The sequence below is a fragment of the Oryctolagus cuniculus genome, chromosome X (genome assembly GCF_051225735.1).
Source record: "Oryctolagus cuniculus isolate XC-2025 breed Fujian yellow rabbit chromosome X, ASM5122573v1, whole genome shotgun sequence".
In the NCBI taxonomy this organism is placed as follows: domain Eukaryota; kingdom Metazoa; phylum Chordata; class Mammalia; order Lagomorpha; family Leporidae; genus Oryctolagus; species Oryctolagus cuniculus.
This window is the reverse complement of record NC_142888.1, coordinates 74052504-74072190: the sequence shown is the minus strand read 5'-3', so window position 1 is coordinate 74072190 and position 19687 is coordinate 74052504. Positions and strand designations below refer to the sequence as shown.

The 19687-nt window shown below is 39.8% G+C and overlaps 1 protein-coding gene across 7 annotated transcripts in view; it reads left to right on the top strand.

The window, feature by feature from the left end:
* Positions 1 to 19687, top strand: part of DOCK11 (dedicator of cytokinesis 11) — a 209900-nt gene that overhangs the window by 124870 nt on the left and 65343 nt on the right. For 4 of the 7 annotated variants that reach the window (XM_089323798.1, XM_051827332.3, XM_008272922.5 and 1 more), the window contains 10 exons: positions 662 to 780; positions 2666 to 2735; positions 2812 to 2937; positions 3843 to 3914; positions 4828 to 4974; positions 10007 to 10090; positions 10869 to 10980; positions 11470 to 11508; positions 13146 to 13324; positions 18506 to 18622. In XM_089323798.1, coding sequence (XP_089179924.1) covers positions 662 to 780; positions 2666 to 2735; positions 2812 to 2937; positions 3843 to 3914; positions 4828 to 4974; positions 10007 to 10090; positions 10869 to 10980; positions 11470 to 11508; positions 13146 to 13324; positions 18506 to 18622 — 1065 coding nt within the window. The remainder of the gene's footprint in view (positions 1 to 661; positions 781 to 2665; positions 2736 to 2811; positions 2938 to 3842; positions 3915 to 4827; positions 4975 to 10006; positions 10091 to 10868; positions 10981 to 11469; positions 11509 to 13145; positions 13325 to 18505; positions 18623 to 19687) is intronic. The other 3 variants (XM_089323799.1, XM_089323800.1, XM_002720256.6) reach the window with 1 other exon arrangement.

Genomic DNA, 19687 nt, shown 5'->3' with positions numbered 1-19687 from the left:
AGATTTATTTTTATTTATTTGGAAGTCAGAGTGATGGAGGGGAGAGAAAGAGAGAGAGACAGAGAGAGAGAGGAGAGAGAGAGATCAATCTTCCATTTGCTGGTTCACTCGCTCATTCCCCAAATGGCCGGAACAGCCAGGTCTGGGCCAGGCCAAAGCCAGGAGCCAAGAACTCATCTAAGTCTTCCACGTGGGTAGCAGGGTCTCAAGCACTTGGGCCGTATTCCACTGCTTTCTCATGTGCATTAACAGGGAGCTGGATCAGAAGCAGAGCAGCTAAAACTCAAACCGGGACTCTGATATGGGATGCCAGTGTCCCAAGTAGTGGCTTAACCCACTGTACTACAACACTGGCCTCTCCTCCACCCATAGTTGAATATGGATTTACCAAGAGTCAGTTATCTTTTTTCCAAGACCTATTTATATCTAGTATACTATTTATACTAATTATACTTTGTTATCTTCAGTGAAGTATTTAATATTAGATAAACTAACAACATCTGAGTACCAAAACAGAGGGATGAATTAAGTCTCAAAACAAAGTTTCCTGTCTCATGAAGCTCACATTTATATAATATATTATATATTCAAAATTTTTTTGTTTCACATGTGTAACTTATATTTCTGTGCATTTTCATAACTAATCATGACTTATTTTTAGTGTTTGCATGCCATGGAGATTCAAGTCATGATACAGTTTCTTCCTGTAATTCTTATGCAACTCTTCCGAGTACTCACAAACATGACCCATGAAGACGATGTTCCTATCAACTGTACCATGTGAGTTCTGATGTTACAATCCAAAAAAAGTTATGTATTAAAGATGTTTTCCTCTCTTTTAAGGGGCATGTTCACTGCTAAAAACTTCCTCTGCTTTTGCTGCATGCCATCAATATGATATATTGTGTCCATTGTCGTTTGTCTCAAGATATTCTAAAAGTTCCCTATTGATGCCTTTTTTGGCCTATAAGTTGGTCATGAGCATGTTGTTTAATTTCCACGTATTTTTAAATCTTCCACAGTTCCTCTTGTTATTGATTTCTATTTTCACACCATTGTGGTTGGAAACCGTGTTTGATATGATTTTACTCTTCTTAAATTTTTTAAGACTTGTGGCCTAACACACGGTTTATGCTGGAGAATATTCCATGTGTACATGAGAAAAATATATATTCTTTCACTATTGGAAGTTTTCAACCAGAGTTTCCCCCAAAGCACACAAGAGCAAACTATATGCAAGTGTGCACAGGCTGAAGCATGGTGTAAAGGTCAGGGCAACAGCAGAGGTGGCAAAGCCAGAAACAACCAGCACTGAGCTCAAAATATTTTGGAAGTCTCCTGTTTCAACTTCAAATTTCAGGTGTATTTCTGCATTCAGCTATATTCTGCATGGAATATTGTGTATGCGCTTATTAGGTCCATTTTGTCTAAGTGTAGTTCAAGTTTAATATTTCCTTATTTATTTTCTGAGTGATATATTGATATATCCATTATTGAGAGTGGGATATTGAAGTCTCTTGCTGTTTTATATTACTATCTATTTCTCCATTCCTGTTCATTAATATTTGCTTTATATAATTCAGAAGATACATATACAATTTCCTATTAAACTTTCTTTAATGATATAAATGTTCTATACTTGCATTGTCCAATATAGTAGCTGCTAGCCCCATGGAATTTGGCTAATTTGGTTGAGTAACTGATTTTTAAATTATGCTTAATTTTAACCAAATCATATAGTCACATGTGACTAGTAGCTCCCATATTGGGCAGAATATGGCCCTAAGCCATCACTTTTTACTGGAAAGAATAGAGAGTGTTATTTTTATATTAAAAAATAAGATATATTACATAATAGAATGCAGAAATACACCTGAAATTTGAAGTTGAAACAGGAGACTCCCAAAATATTTTGAGCTCAGTGCTGGTTGTTTCTGGCTTTGCCACCTCTGCTGTTGCCCTGACCTTTACACCATGCTTCAGCCTGTGCACACCTGCATATCGTTTGCTCTTGTGTGCTTTGGGGGAAACTCTGGCTGAAAATTCAAGATGCATTACTCTTGTCCAGTGAGTCTCAAAATGTGCTTCCCAGATCACCAGCATCGATATCACCTGGGAGCTTATTAAAAATCCTAATGATGGACTTCACCTCAGACCTACAAAATGAGAACCTTTGGAGCTGGTGATACTGATGCATCCTAAAGTTTGAAAACCATTCCTAGTCTCTTAACTTCAAAACTTCCTATGAAGTTTATGTTAATTATCTCCAATTTTAGCTGACACTGTACCTGCCCTGTCTCTTCCTTCCACTCGCTCTTTCCCCTGCCATCTGTTAACATGCTTTTCATGGAACCTCTATTCTCTTGCTTTTATTATCACTAGAGGGAGATTTCAGTATTTACCTTCCTTGAGGTCTTATACTACATTGTAGCTATGACCATACTTTAGATGCATATTTAACCAGGAAATATATTTTCCAAGTCCCTAAACATGGTAAGTGCTGAAATCTATATAATTACCATTATATCTTATGCAGTCATCTCATTTTTAATTGTCCAGGCAATGTCAGGTATTTTTTAGGGTTAGAACAATGATTTTATTTAACAATTAAACTATGGTCATTGATTGTCACAAGACATGCTAAGTTCTGTGAATCTCATTTCAGGGTCCTCCTACATATTGTATCAAAGTGCCATGAAGAAGGCTTGGATAGTTATTTAAGATCCTTCATAAAGGTTTGTGGAGTAAGCTTGCTTTCTGAGCGATTTGTTTTATGTGACAATTTCATCTTACAGTTCATTTTCTTTGTAGTATAGTTTCCGGCCTGAAAAACCAAGTGCTCCTCAGTCCCAGCTGATACATGAAACCCTGGCTACTACCATGATAGCAATACTGAAACAGTCTGCAGATTTTTTAGCAATAAACAAACTGCTAAAGGTAAGGGCACAGGACACAACCAGCAACAAAAGCAGCCCTAGACACACTTCTCTCATGCCTTCTCATGTCAGGTCTAGGCGTCCTAGCAATTCAAGCATGCGTCCTTTTCCTCATGTTCTCCTCAGAACCTCCTTTGCCCTCTCTACTCACCTCCGGCCCTCAATCACATGCATAATAGAATTTTCCATTAGATGGGTCTTAGTTAGAACCCTGTATCCACCACAGAACAGTTCTGTGACATAGGCCAGATTTTTGGCATCTCTGAGTCTCCAACTCCTCATTTCTAAAATGTAAGTAAAGCATCTACTGTATAGTTTTCTGACCCACTCCATAAATGGTAGCCCTTATTATTGCCATTATTTTATTCTTCCATTGGTAGAATTTGGGATATCTGGGGATGAATCGACCTGAGGATTCTCTCTCCCTTTCAGATCATGTGGGGCAGGCAAGCACCTAGGCCATTTAGGCTGCAAGGACAAGGTTGACACCTGCTCTGAGCATAGGGAGTAAGAACACTCATTGTGGTCTGTAGAGAGTTTCAAAATAGTAACATTGCAAACTAAAAGATATCTTGCTTTTATAACTACATGTGGGCAGTTTGAAACAAATGTCAAAGATTAAAAAAAAAAATACCTCTCTCCATGGAGGAGAACATTCCATTCGCATCTTCCCTTTGTACATCAGCGGTCAACCCTGAGGTCTGATAGTATCTTTTTGCTGAAACAATTTGAAGGTTATCCTGTGGGATTTTGATAGTGACTTGGTAGCACTGGAAAATGTTAGCCAAGTTCAGAGACAAAATCCATATTGACTTGGCAGATTTTGCAAGGCTTCAGAGATTTGGGTAACTGATCAAGGCTTTATTTATTTATTTATTTATCTATCTATCTATCTATTTATTTTAGTACTCATGGTTTTTCTTTGAAATAATTGCAAAATCAATGGCTACATACTTGTTGGAGGAGAATAAAATTAAGGTAAGTAGGCTTGAGAATATTTTTTGTTTTATTTTTAACTGACACTTAATAGTTGTGTATATTTATAAGAATACTATTTTACATAGACAAAGGAAGCTACTTGTACTCACAGCCAGGATGTACAAATCCCCTTTTCTATTCAAGGACTCTTAGCCCTTCATGTTTTCAATGTTGCTTACAGAAATAATGGATACATTGTATAAATCTGAGGGCTCACTGTTCATACTTTCTCTAGTCTAATCTGCAGACGTCTCTCCATTTTCTCCATAGTCTTTCCTATAGTTATTTGCCTATAAACTCATTACTTTTGAAACTTTGCCTTTGTCTTGTGGTTGAAAAGATTGTGTTGAAAAGATTGATTTGGAAGGTGAGCAAGTAGCACATAGCCCTCCTCTTAGAAGGGTTACAAAGTTAAACCCACTTTATGTCATACATGTGTTCCTGGAATGTGGTATATGTATTTAGTTGTATTTTTGTTTTCAAGATACAAAGAGATTTTCTTATACGAGTTGTAAAGCTAAAGGTTGTCAATGTTCAGCTGCTTTTTGTTTTTAAGAATGAATCATAGAAGGGGTTTACTGAAATTGAGACACATGACTATTCTGTGTGCCAGAATAAAAATGGAATGAAAAACTGAGATGCGTCTGTATATTGGGAACATGGTATTAAACAGTTGGGTCAGAATGACTCATTCTTGCTGATAATTTCATTTAGCTTATCAGGGGTCCAGCTAGTTCTTGTATGATCTCCAGTAAGGTACATATTGAAATAGTGATGTCATTTTTCAGTTGGGAGGAAGATTATATTTCAGTGTAGAAACGTTTTACGTAGAGAATATGTTTGAAAATAAAAATGACAATTGCTTTGGACCTTTGGGAACTCTGACTTTTGTTCTCTGCTGATTTGCTTTAAGCTTCCTAGAGGCCAAAGGTTCCCGGAGGCGTTTCATCATGTCTTACATTCATTGCTGCTTGCAATAATCCCCCACGTGACCATTCGCTATGCGGAAATCCCAGATGAGTCCAGAAATGTGAATTATAGTTTGGCTAGCTTTCTGAAGGTGAGTTACAGGCAGCTAGAACATGGTAAGGAACTCTTCCCTGCTACAGTCTTGAAAGCCAAACATAAAAATCGTCCACTTTGCAGAATTAATTGATCAGTTCATCCAAGATTGATTTTTTTTCTCTTGCTAAAAATGACTAGTTAATTAAATAAGAGATCCCACATACGTGGCTTAGCTAGAAGATAGGGTTGGCTTCTTTCACAGGTTGTTTTTAAACATACTGTAATCTGGATGCTTTTAGATGGGGCAGATACTCCCTAGGTTGCTACAGTTTCCACCATTCCTTATTGTACCCCAATCCTGTTTATACATTTAAATCACTTGTCTGGCCCATGCTGGCTTTTGGATTTTCTTTTAAAGATTTATTTATTTGAGAGTCAGAGTTACAGAGAGACAGAGACAGATAGAAAGATCTTCCATCTGCTGGTTCGCTCCCCAAATGGCCAAAACCAGGAGCCAGGAGCTTCTTCCAGGTCTCCCACTTGGGTTTCCCATGTTGGGCCATCCTCCACTGCTTTACCAGGAACATTAGCACTGAGCTGGATCAGAAGTGGACTCAAATCCATATGGGATGCTGGTGTCGCAGACCATGGCTTAACCCACTGCACCACAATGCCGGCCCTGGCTTTAGAGTTTTCATCCTTTGAACTTATAGCTACCCATTTGGTGATGAAACCACAGTATGTATGTATGTGAATACATATACATACGAATTATTAGTGTTGGCGAGTGAGGCTCCTGCCATCTGGTCAGCTCCGTGCGCCGGCCGCAGTGCGCCGGCCGCAGCGGCCATTGGAGGGTGAACCAATGGCAAAAAGGAAGACTTTTCTCTCTCTCTCTCTCTCTCTCTCTCTCTCTCTCACTGTCCACTCTGCCTGTCAAAAAAAATTTAAAAAAAAATACCAGAAATCTCTATATGTATGAAAGATAAACATTTATCATTGTTGTGTTCCATTATTGTCAGTCTGTGAGGGGCATTGCCAGAATGCAGCTATTCTATAAAGTAACAGTACTTGATTTGTTGCAGAAGACAGGTGTGAGTTAGTATTTCACTTAGTTTTTATTTGCTTTTTAGCCTTTCAAAATGTATCAAACATATACTAAGAACCTTCTGGTCATTACTCCAAGCAGTTTTAGTGTCTAACATACTTTTGTCTTTTGTTAAAAATTCATAATTCAGATCTCCAGGGTATCATTTTCTAACATTAGACTTCCCTTTGCCAGAATTCAAAATAAAGTTCTTAAATTATGACATAAGCCATTTTTGTGTATTCAAAAGCAAACATCCACCCTTTTAAACATCTACTCTTTTAAAAAGTAAACTAAGGATGAGATCTCTGAAATATAAAGTCCTAGTTTCTCCAATGGACTTAAATTTTTTTTGAGAATTTAATTATGTATTTGAAAGGCAGAGTTAGGGAGAGGGAGAGGGAGTGGGAGAGAGAGAGAGAGAGAGAGAGAGAGAGAGACATTTCATTTGCTGGTTCACTCCCTAAATGTCCACACGACTGGAAATGGGCTGATCAGGAGCCAGGAGCTTCATCCAGGTCTCCCACATGGATGCAGAGGTTCAAGCATTTGGGCCATCTTCCACTGCTTTCCCAGGTATATTAGCAGGAAGCTGGGTCGGAAGTGGAGCAGCTGGGACTTGAACAGGTGCCCATATGGGATGCCAGTGCTGCAGGTAGTAGCTTAACCTACTCTACCACAATGCCGGCCCCAGACTTTAAATATTTTTTAAAAAGATTTATTTTATGTATTTAAAAGGCAGAATTAGAGAGGGAGCGACAGAGCTAGAGAGAGAGAGAGAGAGAGAATCTTCCATCTTCTGGTTCACTCCCCAAATGGCCAGAACAGCCAAGGCTGGAGCCAGGAACTCCACCCCATCTCCCACATGGGTGGCAGGGCCACAAGCACTTGGGCAATCCTCCACTGCATTTTCAGGCACATGAACTTGGAGCTCTATTGGAAGTGAGGTATCCAGGACCTGAACTGATACCCACATGGGAAGTGACAAGTGGCAGCTTTGCCTGCTATGCCACAGCACTGGCCCCTTGAACAGTATTCATATCTATAGATGGTTGCTTGTCTTCTTTTTGAGGATTCAAAGATGTGAGAAGTATGTCTGTAGTCAGTTGAAGTATATGTACACGATAAAAGTGATAATGGTAATAACAAATCCAAACACAATACTGTAGGAAAACAAGAGAGGGAGGGATTATGACCCGGCAGTCTGAACAGAGACAAGTTCCTCAAGACCAGTGCTGAGAGTGTTGCAGGTTGAAGGCCACTGAGCAAAGATGAGATAAGCATTTTCAGAAATTCTTTAGGGATGAGTGATGTTTTTTAAAGATTTATTTATTTATTTGAAAGGCAGAGTTACATTCAGGCAGAGGCAGAGAGAGTTCTTCTGTCCCCTGGTTCACTTCCCAGATGGCTGCAACAGCCGGAGCGGGGCCAATCTGAAGCCAGGAGCCAGGAGCTTCTTCTGGTCTCCCACGCGGGTGCAGGGGCCCAAGGACTTGGGCCATCTTCTACTGTTTTCCCAGTCCATAGCAGAGAGCTGGATTGGAAGTGGAGCAGCTGGGACTCGAACCAGCGTCCATATGGGATGCCGGCACTACAGGCAACGGCTTTACCCACTACGCCACCATGCTGGCTCTGAACAAGTGATTTTTAAGAATAACAGTATTGCTGGTACAATGGAAGAAGTTGTTCTGGGAATATGAATCATAATTATATTCCAAGTTCTTGCCCCCACAGAGATAAGAATTCAGAAAGGAGAGGCATGAATACAGTACACAAGTGAGAGCAGGATTTATTTAAAAGTGAGAGAGTGAACATAAATTTATATGTGAGTGTGGACAGCTCCACACAGAGATACCTGCCATGAGTGAGCCAGACAGTTACCTATTAGCAGGGAGCATGGGAGGAGGCCAGATAAAGACTCACAGCAAGGGCCAGAAGCCAAAGGCAAAAAGGAGTATTCCCACATATAACAGACCCACTTATGGGGTAAAGGGTAGTGCCCTAATGAATATACAGATAGGATGCAGAGTCTGGGTGGGGTTTAGTGTACGTGGGGCTTTCTAGGAGTTTCATGGTACCTCCAGGTGGAGCATAACTTTCACGTGTTCATCGTGGCATCTCCTCTTTCCTGGTATCAGATGATATAAAAATGCAGCCTGGGAAAGTCGGCATACTGGATTGCCATGTAAGGGGGTAGAGTTACAGTGCAGTGCTGGCAGAAATCATGAGAAAAATCTTAGAGCTCAGTGAGCTCTATCTCCTCTCCTGTCTGTTTCCACCATGTCGAAGTGACTTGAAGACCAAGTCGGGCTCAGCTCTTCCCTAACCTTCCCATGCAGTGTTGATCTCCCTTCTGTTGTTCCCCATCCTTCACAGATTTCTATGGCACATCTTACTATGTGTGTAGTATTCTAATTATGTGTTCTGTCTTTACCATTTGTCACGAGTAAGAACATGTGTTATTCAACTTTGTATTTTTATAGAACCTAATGCATTGTCTCAAATACAGTGGATTCTTCAAATGTTTGTTGACCAAATGAATAAATGAGAATCAACCTAGCTTAGTAATCCCAGTGAAAGGTGATGAGGATATGACCATGGACAGTTGCCGAGGAAAAGGGAGGAGAAGCATAAAAGCTGGCTAATCAAGAATTGGGTTTTTTGTTTCACAGGAATATTCTAGGTGCTATGGAGAATACAAAGAAAAGTATATTTTTTAAAAAATAGATTTATTTGTTTATTTGAAAGTCAGAGTTACACACACACACACACACACACACACACAGAGGTCTTCCATCCTCTGGTTCACTCGCCAAATGGCTGCAATGGTCAGAGCTGTGCTGATCTGAAGCCAGGAGCCAGGAGCTTCCTCCGGGTCTCCCACATGTAGGTACAGGGGCCCAAGCACTTGGGCTTTCTTCTGCTGCTTTCCCAGGCCATAGCAGAGAGCTGGATCGGAAGTGGAGCAGCCAGGACTTGAATTGGTGCCCATATGAGATGCTGGGACTGTAGGTGGCAGCTTTACCTGCTATGCCACACTTCCAGCTCTGAGACTGTTCTTATTGTTTTATGTAGGTGAGAACACAGGAAAATCAATGAAATAGACACTAGTGTAAAATAATGTATTTAAAGAGACTTGTGGGCGAAGGTGGTTGAGGAAGATGGGACTTCTTAAGAACCTTAAAGAATGGGGCAGGATTAGCAAGAAGTAGCAATAGAATTGCTGGGCCTGGCTTGAGTAGGGACCCAGAGGTGCTTGTTGAGGAGATAATAAACCAGCGGGCTCCACTGGAAGGTAATTCTGGAAAAGTAGGTTGGTACAAGATCATGAGTGTCCTTGAATGTCAAGCTAAGGAGTTTGAAATTGTATTATAGGCTATAGGGAAGTATTGCAAGGTTTGGGACAGGAAGCTGACATAATTGGGATAGGATTTAGATGTTAATCTGGAAGAGTTAAATGGATGGAGAGATGAGAGGCATCAAGACTGGTGAGTCAGCCCACTGAAGTTGTCCAGTTCCAAGGTGGCGAGAGCCTTAGCTAGGAGAATGATGCAGACAAATATGAACAGTTATTAAGGCTGATACAGAGGCAGAATGTTTTAATAGGCCAAGACTTCACACTGACCGCAACACAACCTTCTCTTTTGGTCTGAATTGTGTACATGGGGAAATCCCGCTTTCAGTAGCTAACTGAACACCCTACTCTAGGCTTTAAGGTTTAACCAGAATGAAACAATGTAGCCTAATAAATCACAGGTATGTGTATCTTGTTTTGAAAATTGTAGAGCTGAGGCCCTTGAGTTCCAATTCCAATAAGTCACTTGCCCTTTATCTTTTTCTTTAAAGTCATCTGAAATTCTGAAAGCTCTTATTGTATTATCTATAAAATTAAAAATGTCACCCCCTAGTATGGAACAAATTTTAAAAATTTTCAAAACATATACTTGACAGACCTTTACAATCATGTACCTAACTGTTCCTTTTCTTTTGGCCTCTGTAGCGCTGTTTGACACTAATGGATAGAGGATTTGTTTTCAATCTTATAAATGACTACATATCTGGATTCAGCCCCAAAGATCCTAAGGTAAGTTATAAAGACATAATTGTAGTGGAGGTCAGACATGAATGCATGAGACCAAGGGTGACATTTATTCTCTTCTGGAGGATTTGGAACTGCTGTTTTCATTTAGCTACTTTGAGTATAGCTTGACTTCAAAGGAGGGAATAGCAGGACTCAACATGCAGTCATCCTCGTGACTTGAGATTCTGAGTGACATGGTGAGACTACTCGGCGGGCTCACACAGGACAAAAGACATCCACGCAGGGTCTAAAGCAGTGCCTATGCAGTAGCTTTCACCCTCCTGTGAAGGTTCACACAGAGCACACTTGCCCTTCAGCCCTTAACGTGCAGCAACATGAGCATGACATTTCTATTCAAGGAAGCTTGTTGGACACTCAACATTGAGGCTTTTATTGGGGGCTGGTCATGTATGAATATTGGAGCCCCGTCAAAATTCTAAACTCTCAGAAAGGAAAGCAAAACAGGTGTTCACCATAAATCATATTGTTTGTACAGTAATCTAAGCAGGCTGGCACCAAATGCACAAACTTATTGCGTAGGGAACATGTCAAAATCCAACTTCCCAGAATGCCAGCCAAAGAGCAACCTGGGAAGCATGCCTTTGTGAGGACGGTAGTCTCAGGCCTGTTGTGTTAACTCTTGCTGATACAAGTCCTATCTCAAGGTATACACTTGGACTACTAGACACTTCTGTTGTGAAAATTGATGCCACAGATTAAGTTACTAAAATAGTAAATCCTTGCTAACTACAGAATTGGTGTATAATTTCTTTCTGTTTAGGTTCTGGCAGAATACAAGTTTGATTTTCTGCAAACAATTTGCAATCATGAACATTACATTCCTCTGAACTTGCCAATGGCATTTGCGAAACCTAAACTGCAGAGAGTTCAAGGTATGTATTGGCACTTTCCATCAATTGGAATGCCCCTTTCCCTTTGTTTTTGCTAGTGCTAGTGTAGTGTAATGCTGTCTAGTTAAACTAGTCATCTTGAAGTTGACCTCAGAATTGTTAACTATGTGACGCTACGTCCATTAATGCCATTTCCTTCATGGTATCAAGGGTTGTCTTCATAGCATGATGAAATTGGGTGTGTTACATAAATGGCTGCTTAAACGCAGATATTGATACTAATAAAATTGCTCTATGCAGCAGTGGTTGAAATATTACATGAGACGAAATTAAGAAAAAATGTAACTGCACTTCTGCTGAAAGCATCAGGAAAATAATAAAGGCAGATTAAAATAGGAATATGTATGTACTAACTTTATGAAATGCCTTCATTATCTCCATTGCTATTTTTATTGAATGCTTTGTTGTGTAGCACTATTCTTATGTTACTATGTTTTTTATTTGTCCCCTTTCTTTTTATATATTAATTAGATTTTTTTTCATTTGCGGTGGACCGTTTGACTTCAGTAGGTAGGTTTAACTCGGTTCACTCTAAAGTAGCTTGCTGTCTCTAAGCACAGTTGATTTGATGAATGGCTAAGATGGATGGGGGCTTTGTTTGCTTTTCAAATCTTCTCTTGCCTAAATGAGGCTTTCGTTAAAGTACCCAGCAAATCCAGGAGGCAGTGTGTTTACTTTGGAAGTAAACTTGAATATTGCTAGATGAATCAACTTGCAAACAGGTTCCTGCTGCAAGCTGGCATGGGGGCTGGGGTGGGGCTGAGCGTATCTGTTCTAGAAGGCGTGGTATCCTTCAGTCATGCTTTCTTCTCTCTGACCCTATTTAAGGACTGCTCAGCCAAAGATTTGAAGGTGTGGCTGAAACTGCCTGATTGGATTTAGTCAAATCACTGAAATAACAAAATTCATTCCCACTTGCAAAATCTGCCCTGATAAGGCCACCTTGCTTGGCCATAACTGACCCATATGTGTACAGACTGAGTGGAATTCAAAACAGCATGACCAGTGTAGGAAGAAAATCAACTGCCTTGGTTTCTAGGAGAGCATCTACTGAATGATGGTTTTAGTGATGGAATCACAAGCAGTAGAAATGGAGAAAAATACTTAAAAACCATAGCAGCCCTGTTCAGCCATTGCTTAATTATATTCTGAGCATGTGTGGCTCACCTACTTCCTCCAATATTTATTCATAGCTATGAGGAAGTCAGGAAGAAGAAGGGGTGAGCAGATCATCAGAATTGAGAATTCAATTAGACTACTCCCAGCATTTACTAAATCCTAACTGGATACATAGAATTATATTACATGCTAAAGAGGCCAAAGAAGAAATTACAAACTATGTCCCTCAGCTTTGTGGCCAAACAAAATCACATGGTAGGGAAGAGGATAGAGAGAGTAGAAATATACTGTAGAAATTACTAAACCTGATCACCATCCCCTCTGAGTAGTTACAAGCAAGGCAAAGCCCAACCAGGATATTAACATCTGGGATTTCAAATAGACTGAGAGTATAAAAGGGAGCGAAGGCATAATTTGGTGGTGATTTTATGAAATAAAAGATTTGTATTTGTGTGGTGATGGATTGGAGAGAGATGAGCCTGGTTTTATTCTTGTATCTCACATATACATTCAGGCCATTATGTGATGCTTACTGAAATAGTCAATACTGTTAGAACAGTTCAGTTGTTTCTAGTTTCTCTTCCTATTTTCAAGTATAAATGGATAAGTAGATAAAGAACTGTTGAACAGAGTTATTCAAATGAGTAGTTGTAATGAAATCTCTTCAGATATAAAGAAACGGGTTAAGACACTACCAAATATAGAATTATTTCATTCTATGTTCTATCCTAAGACTTCTAAGAGTTTAAAAGAATCCAGGGCGGGGGGTTGGATGGAGCAGAAAGAATCTGGGGACTTACTTGCTGCCTGAAATTATCATTAAAACTATCATCTAGCCCTAATTAGGAGGGCTTTTATAAAATTTTGCATGCTTATTCTATATGATAAAAAATTATTCAGATTCTTTAATAATAAACATAGTTCTAGCTAGCATGATTACAGATTCTTAAACAATAAATACAGTATTTTAATTGTATACTAATTTTTGAATATTTTTTAAATGGGCTTTCAATTTCATTGTACTGCAGATTCAAATCTTGAATACAGTTTATCAGATGAGTATTGCAAGCATCACTTCTTGGTTGGCCTACTTCTGAGGGAAACCTCCATTGCTCTTCAAGACAATTATGAGATCAGATATACAGCTATCTCTGTCATAAAGAATCTGTTGATAAAACATGCATTTGACACTAGATACCAGCACAAGGTAAGGATGTCCGCATGACTAGTGAATTTCTACTAAGATTTTTCATTGGGATAAAGTTTGTAGGAAGGAGCACATGAGCATTGATGAGAACTTATTTTTATGAATAAGATTTTGTTTGCATTTCTAATCATTAGGTTTCAAAAAATGCTGCTGTTGAAGAAAAATACTGGTTTCTTAAATAATTTTTAATTTTATTTTTTAAATAGTATTTAAAGAACAGTGTAACTGCTTCAGGATATATTACATAAACTGATTATGAATTTTTAAAACATTCTTATAGGGTTGTAACCATGCATATTCTGTTACATATGTGAAATATATTATTGATTATTAAATCAATAAGGCATGTTAAGTATATCATATATAAATATGTAATATGAACATTTTCTTCTCACTGAAATGGTGATGTGGTAATGTTACTATCATTAGCTGTTGGTGAGGCTGTAAACCCTACATATATTACACATTGTCTGCGTGGTGTAGGCCATAGCTGTAGTTGCTTGCTGTTTATTCGCACTTCTAACAAATGAGTGGACTTTAAAAAAAAACTTCATGAAAAATGGAATTAAAAGATAAATTTGTTTTGTTGTAAATTTTTTTTGAAATCCATATATATGAGGGGTCTTCAAAATTTTCATGGGAAATGTGTATGATGACAAAATTATGCATGCATTTCAAGTTTTCTGCACCAAAATCACTTTACTGGTTTTGTTCTATTTTCCACATACTTTTTGAAGTACCCTCCTATGCAAGTCTTTTGACGTTAAATCCTATGGATTTCGAATAGCCTGACTTAGTTCCCTGGTATCAGATGGCTCAAAAACACTCATATTGTTTCTGAATTATAAAATTTCCCCTTTGCTTGTACATTCAAATATAAGAAAATTATGATTTCATTTATTATTGTGATCATTTTGAAAATGATCAGAGGTGGATTTTGTTCTTTCTTCCATGGTATTCCAGCTTATTTATAAGTAGAAAATGCCTGCCAGTGACATCTTTTCATACTTTGATTACAATGATTTTTTAAAATCACAAGTCTTACTAGTTTTCTTTGTGTATTTCTATCCTAGAGTTGATATGAACTCCTTAGCTTTAAACTGTAATTTGCTTCCTGCTGTTTGCATGGTTTGCTACATTGTAACTATAGTACCACAGCCCCACTTAATGTAGTTTGCTCTGTGCTATTTGCTTTTTTTGGAATGTTGATATCGACTTAACACAAGTTTCCTGGTATAATATGTCCAAATTAGAAAGATATCTTAAAAGTCATTCAGTCCAACCAAGCTTAGTCAAACTTAAAGAAATGCCAGGTGTTACTAAGCCCTGGTTAACTGCTCAGTAACAGAGGAAGGGATCTTATGTGATGTGGAGGAAAATGTCTTTAGCTGAGATTTTAATTGATTCATGGGAAAAGTACAAAATGCACTACCCCTCAATGAAGCAGGAAGATGTATTTTTCTCTACTGTCTCTACAGATGAAAATGAATAAAAATGTGATTTCATTGATGGCTTACACAGAAGTGGAATTTTAATATTTTATATCACAAATTTGAACATTTTTAACTTTTTAAATTCTGAAAGCAGTATATAAACACACAACACACACACACACACAGAGCTATTGGTACCTGTAAATATGCTAAACACTATACCTGTTTGAGATTTTAAACTATGGGAAAGATGAAATGCCAAGCTCCATCACCCTTCCAGTAACTTCTAAAGCCTTTTCCTCTTTGTTCAGAAGCTTCATACAGGCATTAAATAAATATGGGTTTCTTTCTAGAAGAACTTAGTTTGCTTCACGGACCTGGTTAACCAAAACTTCAATTCTGTTGTATTGAATGAGGATATTAAAATGTCCTTTCTGCCTTTGGTGCAAAGAGTTCACAGGTGACCTGGGTAACAGGTCATTTGTCAAATACATTTAAGTAAAATATGTTCCCCACTAATGATGATGCCAAAGTAAGAGTTGAGAGAGAACTTTAAACTTTAATTTCCACTCAGTCCCCCAAAGTGACCCCAAATAAATAGCTAAGTTTTTAAAAAGAACGTTTCCTTGGGGCTGGCACTGTGGTGCAGTGGGTTAAAGACGCGGCCTACAGTGCCAGCATCCCATACGGGCGTGGATTCGAGTCCCGGCTGCTCCATTTCCAGTCCAGCTCTCTGCTATGGCCCAGGTCCTTGGGCCCCTGCATGTACGTGGGAGACCCAGGGGAAGCTCCTGGCTCCTGGCTTTGGATCAGCTCAGCTTTGGCTGTTGTCATTTGGGGAGTGAACCAGCAAGTGGAAGACCTCTCTCTCTCTCTCTCTCTCTCTCTCTCTCTAACTCTGTCAAATAAATCTTTAAAAAAAATGAATGTTTCTTATGGACAGAATGTTTCCTATGAAAATCCTGGTTTAAGACTGGACTTCCTGGTCACCTCTCCCCCTTCCATATGACCAGTCCTAAATCTGACCTCTAAGGAAATTCCAGATACATCACTGGCTACCTGTTACGGATTTTCACAAACTTCTTGGAGCAGTCTCATGTGCTGGCCCCTAGCAGGCTCATTTTAAAATTGATAATTTTATAAGGCCCATGAATGATATCATAAATATCCAAATGGCCCATGGCAGAACAATGGTTCACCATCTCTGAAAGGGGTTGCCATGCACTGTGGCATACATCCCATATGGGCACCAGTTCAAGACCCAACTGTTCCACTTCCAATCTAGTTCTCTGCTATGGCCTGGGAAAGCAGTGGAAGATGGCCTAAGTCCTTGGGCCCCTGCACCCACGTGGGAGACCTGGAACAAGCTCCTGGCTCCTGGCTTCGGATTGGCCCAACTCTGGCCATTGCAGCCAGTTGAGTGAATCAGCGGATGGAAGACTTCTGTCTCTCTGCCTCTGCCTCTCTGTAATTCTGCCTTTCAAGTAAATTAGAAAAAAAAAAGGCTTTCTCTGTCTTTCAAATAAATAAAATTAATCTTAAAAAATACTCAAAGAAATACAAGAGAATGGCAAGACAGCTGACCAAAATCAGTAAAAAACAATAAAATATATATATATATATTTAAAAAGGGGGTTGCCATGTGAAAGTAGAAGCCGATTTACCCTTTCTAGCTCTGAAGAACAAAATTATACCAAGGTGGTTGAACTATGTTATAAGAATATATTTCAACTCTTGGGCCTTCCTAATAGAACCCACAAAAAGGCCAGAGTTTCTAAGAAGGTTTAAGAAGTAGGTATTTGTCAGGGGTGTATGGAAGGTCCATTCCAGCCCTGGGCAGTGAGTTAGACGAGGTTAGTGCTTCTTAAACCTGTATGCAGTGCACATCAGCAGCAGCCAGGGCAGCCTGGACCTACTGAATCAGAATCTCCTGGTGATGGAGACGGCCATTAATGTGTACTATGGTAGAAACAAATCTGTTAATGTTAGCGGAGATGGGTGGCATTGGTTCTTGTGTTCGCCCAAGAAAGAATTCAGAGGTGAGACAGAGAGCAGTGGTAAGCAAGGTTGAATGGGGTAGGGCATCCGTCAGAACAGATGGGCATCTCTCCAGACACAAGGCAAGAGTGCCTAGTTTACATTCAGATTGGGGTTTTTAAGAGAATTGGTCCAGTTCTTCGTGCCATTTCTCCTTCCCTTCCTCCCCCTTCTTCTGGACAAGAAGTGTGAATTATTTAAAATGCCTCCGGAGGTTTCACTGCTCAGTGCTATCAGACTGGGGAGCCCTCCTGGCTGCCTAGCAGAGCAACTTCCCTTGGGTGCGTGCATTAGGGGAAGGCTGTGAAGGTTTTATTTCTCAGTGTTAAAAGGCTGGGTAACCTTTTGGGGTTGAGCAGAGAGGATTCTCCTGGGGCCCTTTCATGGAGGGTGGGGAGGCTGGGGTATGGGCAGCACTTTGTATTGTAAAATTCTGGGCTGCTTCCTAGATGCGCTTTGAGGCTGTTAATATTCCTCTCTGGGAGAAACTTGTTTGCCTCAGTCCCCCCGCCCCCCCCTCCCCAGGCTAATTTCTAACTTCCTACCAAACATTAAGAAGGAGTTCCTGAAATTCACAAAAGGAGTGCAGATGGCCAATTAACATATGAAAAAATGCCTGGCCTCAGAATAAATGCAAATTAAAACAACAGTGAGATACTATTCAGCTATATTCTCTGTTTCACCTTAGAGGCCAAGTCTTGAAATAGGACTAGAACCATTCCTCTGATTTGAGTAGACATAGGTATCTGAGGAGGAATGCCTGTAGCTGAGGAAAGCAATAATGTATGTAACAGGTAGCACTTTAACAGTGCTAGGGGTCCACTGTATTTACATATTCACAAATGTATCAATCTCCCAAGATCATGTTATTCTAATTGCAGCTTTAATTGAAAAAAGTCCATTTATTCTCAAATGAGTACAGTCATTCACTGTTGGTTTTTTTTTTTCAACTTCTTCAATGTATTCATTCATTCAGCTAAATGTATATTGACCATCTATGTGTCCAGGTACTGGGGATGAAGCAGTGAACTAGACAGACATGGTCCCTGGTCTCATGAAGCTCAGTTCTCATTGGAGCTAAAAGAACTAATACTTTCTGCTTTATAGGTCAATTGCTATTAAGAAATATTTTACTTATTAAGAAATATTTATGGGGCTGGCACAGTGGCATAGTGGGCAGTGCCAGCATCCCATATGGGCACAGGTTTGATTCCCAGCTGCTCCGCTTCCAATCCAGCTCTCTGCTATGGCCTGGGAAAGCAGCAGAGGATGGCCCAAGTCCTTGGGCCCCTGCACCCACGTGGGAGACTCAGAGGAGGCTCCTGGCTCCTGGCTTCGGATTGGCCCAACTCCGGCCATTCCAGCCAGCTGGGGAGTAAACAGGCGGATGCAAGACCTCTCTTTCTCTCTGCCTCTCCTACTCTTTGTGTGTAACTCTGACTTTCAAGTAAATAAATATTTTTTTAATTTACTTATTTTAACTAGTTATGTTGAGGGATGAGATTTGACTCTGTATCATGTAAAAATCTAAATGCCAACAAAGTTTTGTGGAAATTAGCTTTGAGTTAAGTATAAGTGAACTTGTGCTTCATGAATTTCTTCTGGATAGTAGTCCACTCTTGGTCTTCAAACTGCTATAGGGAGCCAACTCTGTTTATCTGTAATATATGTATACTATATACCTATTAAACTTTTGCGAATTATTTTTCAGAACCAGCAAGCCAAAATAGCACAATTGTACCTTCCATTTGTTGGACTGCTCTTGGAAAATATACAGCGATTAGCAGGTCGAGACACCTTATATTCCTGTGCAGCCATACCTAATTCTGTAAGTAGTCATTTGGAATTGGGGTCAAATGTCGTATGGTCTCAAACTTAAAATTTCATGTTTTACTCCATTTTAAAATTTATGCCATTTCTCCTTGAGCAGTGTTTCTCATACTAATGAACCTATCAATCACCAAGGGGAATTTTAAAAATATTTAGCTAATTATTTGGAAGGCAAGGAGATAGTTCCCATCTGCTGACTCATTTCCCAAGTGCCCACAACATACAGGGCTGGGCCAGGCAGAAACCAGGGGCCTGGAACTCAATCTGGGTCTTCCATGAGGATGGCAGGGAACAAACCACTTGAGCCATCATCTGCTGCTTCCCAGGGTAGACATTATCAGGAAGCTGGAATGCAGAGTTGAGCTGGGATTCCAACCCAGGCACTGCAGTATGGGTGGGATGGGGGCATCCCGCGTGTCAGCTTAAACTGCTATGCCAAATGCTGGCCCCTGTCTTTAGGAATTTGTTGAAACACAGATTCTAATTCAGTAAATCTTAAGTCAGGGCTTAAGCGTTTTGTGTTTCTAACAAGTTTTTGGCTGCCGTTGGTCCAAGGACTACACTTTGAATACCAAGGTCCAAGAGAACACCAGGAATTCCTTTACTTGTTGTTCTTAAGAGCTGTTGTTATTAATATTCCTTTACATACTTATTCAACTTGGAAATTGAACAGAAGATTCTTTACCTCCAAAATGCTAGGCACTGGGGATTCAGCTGTGTCCCTATATTACTCCCCTCACTTGGTGATCTCCTTTCAGTACTACTTGGTGAGTCCCATTTAGCTTATCACAGTTCATCTGTGCTTCCTTTTTCTCTCCTTAGGATATATGTGTGTGTGTGTGTATGTATGTATGTGTATACATATAATTTTTTTTTATTTTAGAGGTAGAGAAGCACACAAATAAAGAGCTTCCATCTGCTGGTTCACTCTCCACATGCCCACAGCAGCCCAGCTCAAGCCAGCCCAAAGTCGGGAGCCAGGAACTCAATCCAAGTTTCTCACATGGGTGGCAGGGACCCAATCACTTGAGCTATTACCCCTGCTCCCAGGGTTTGCATTGGC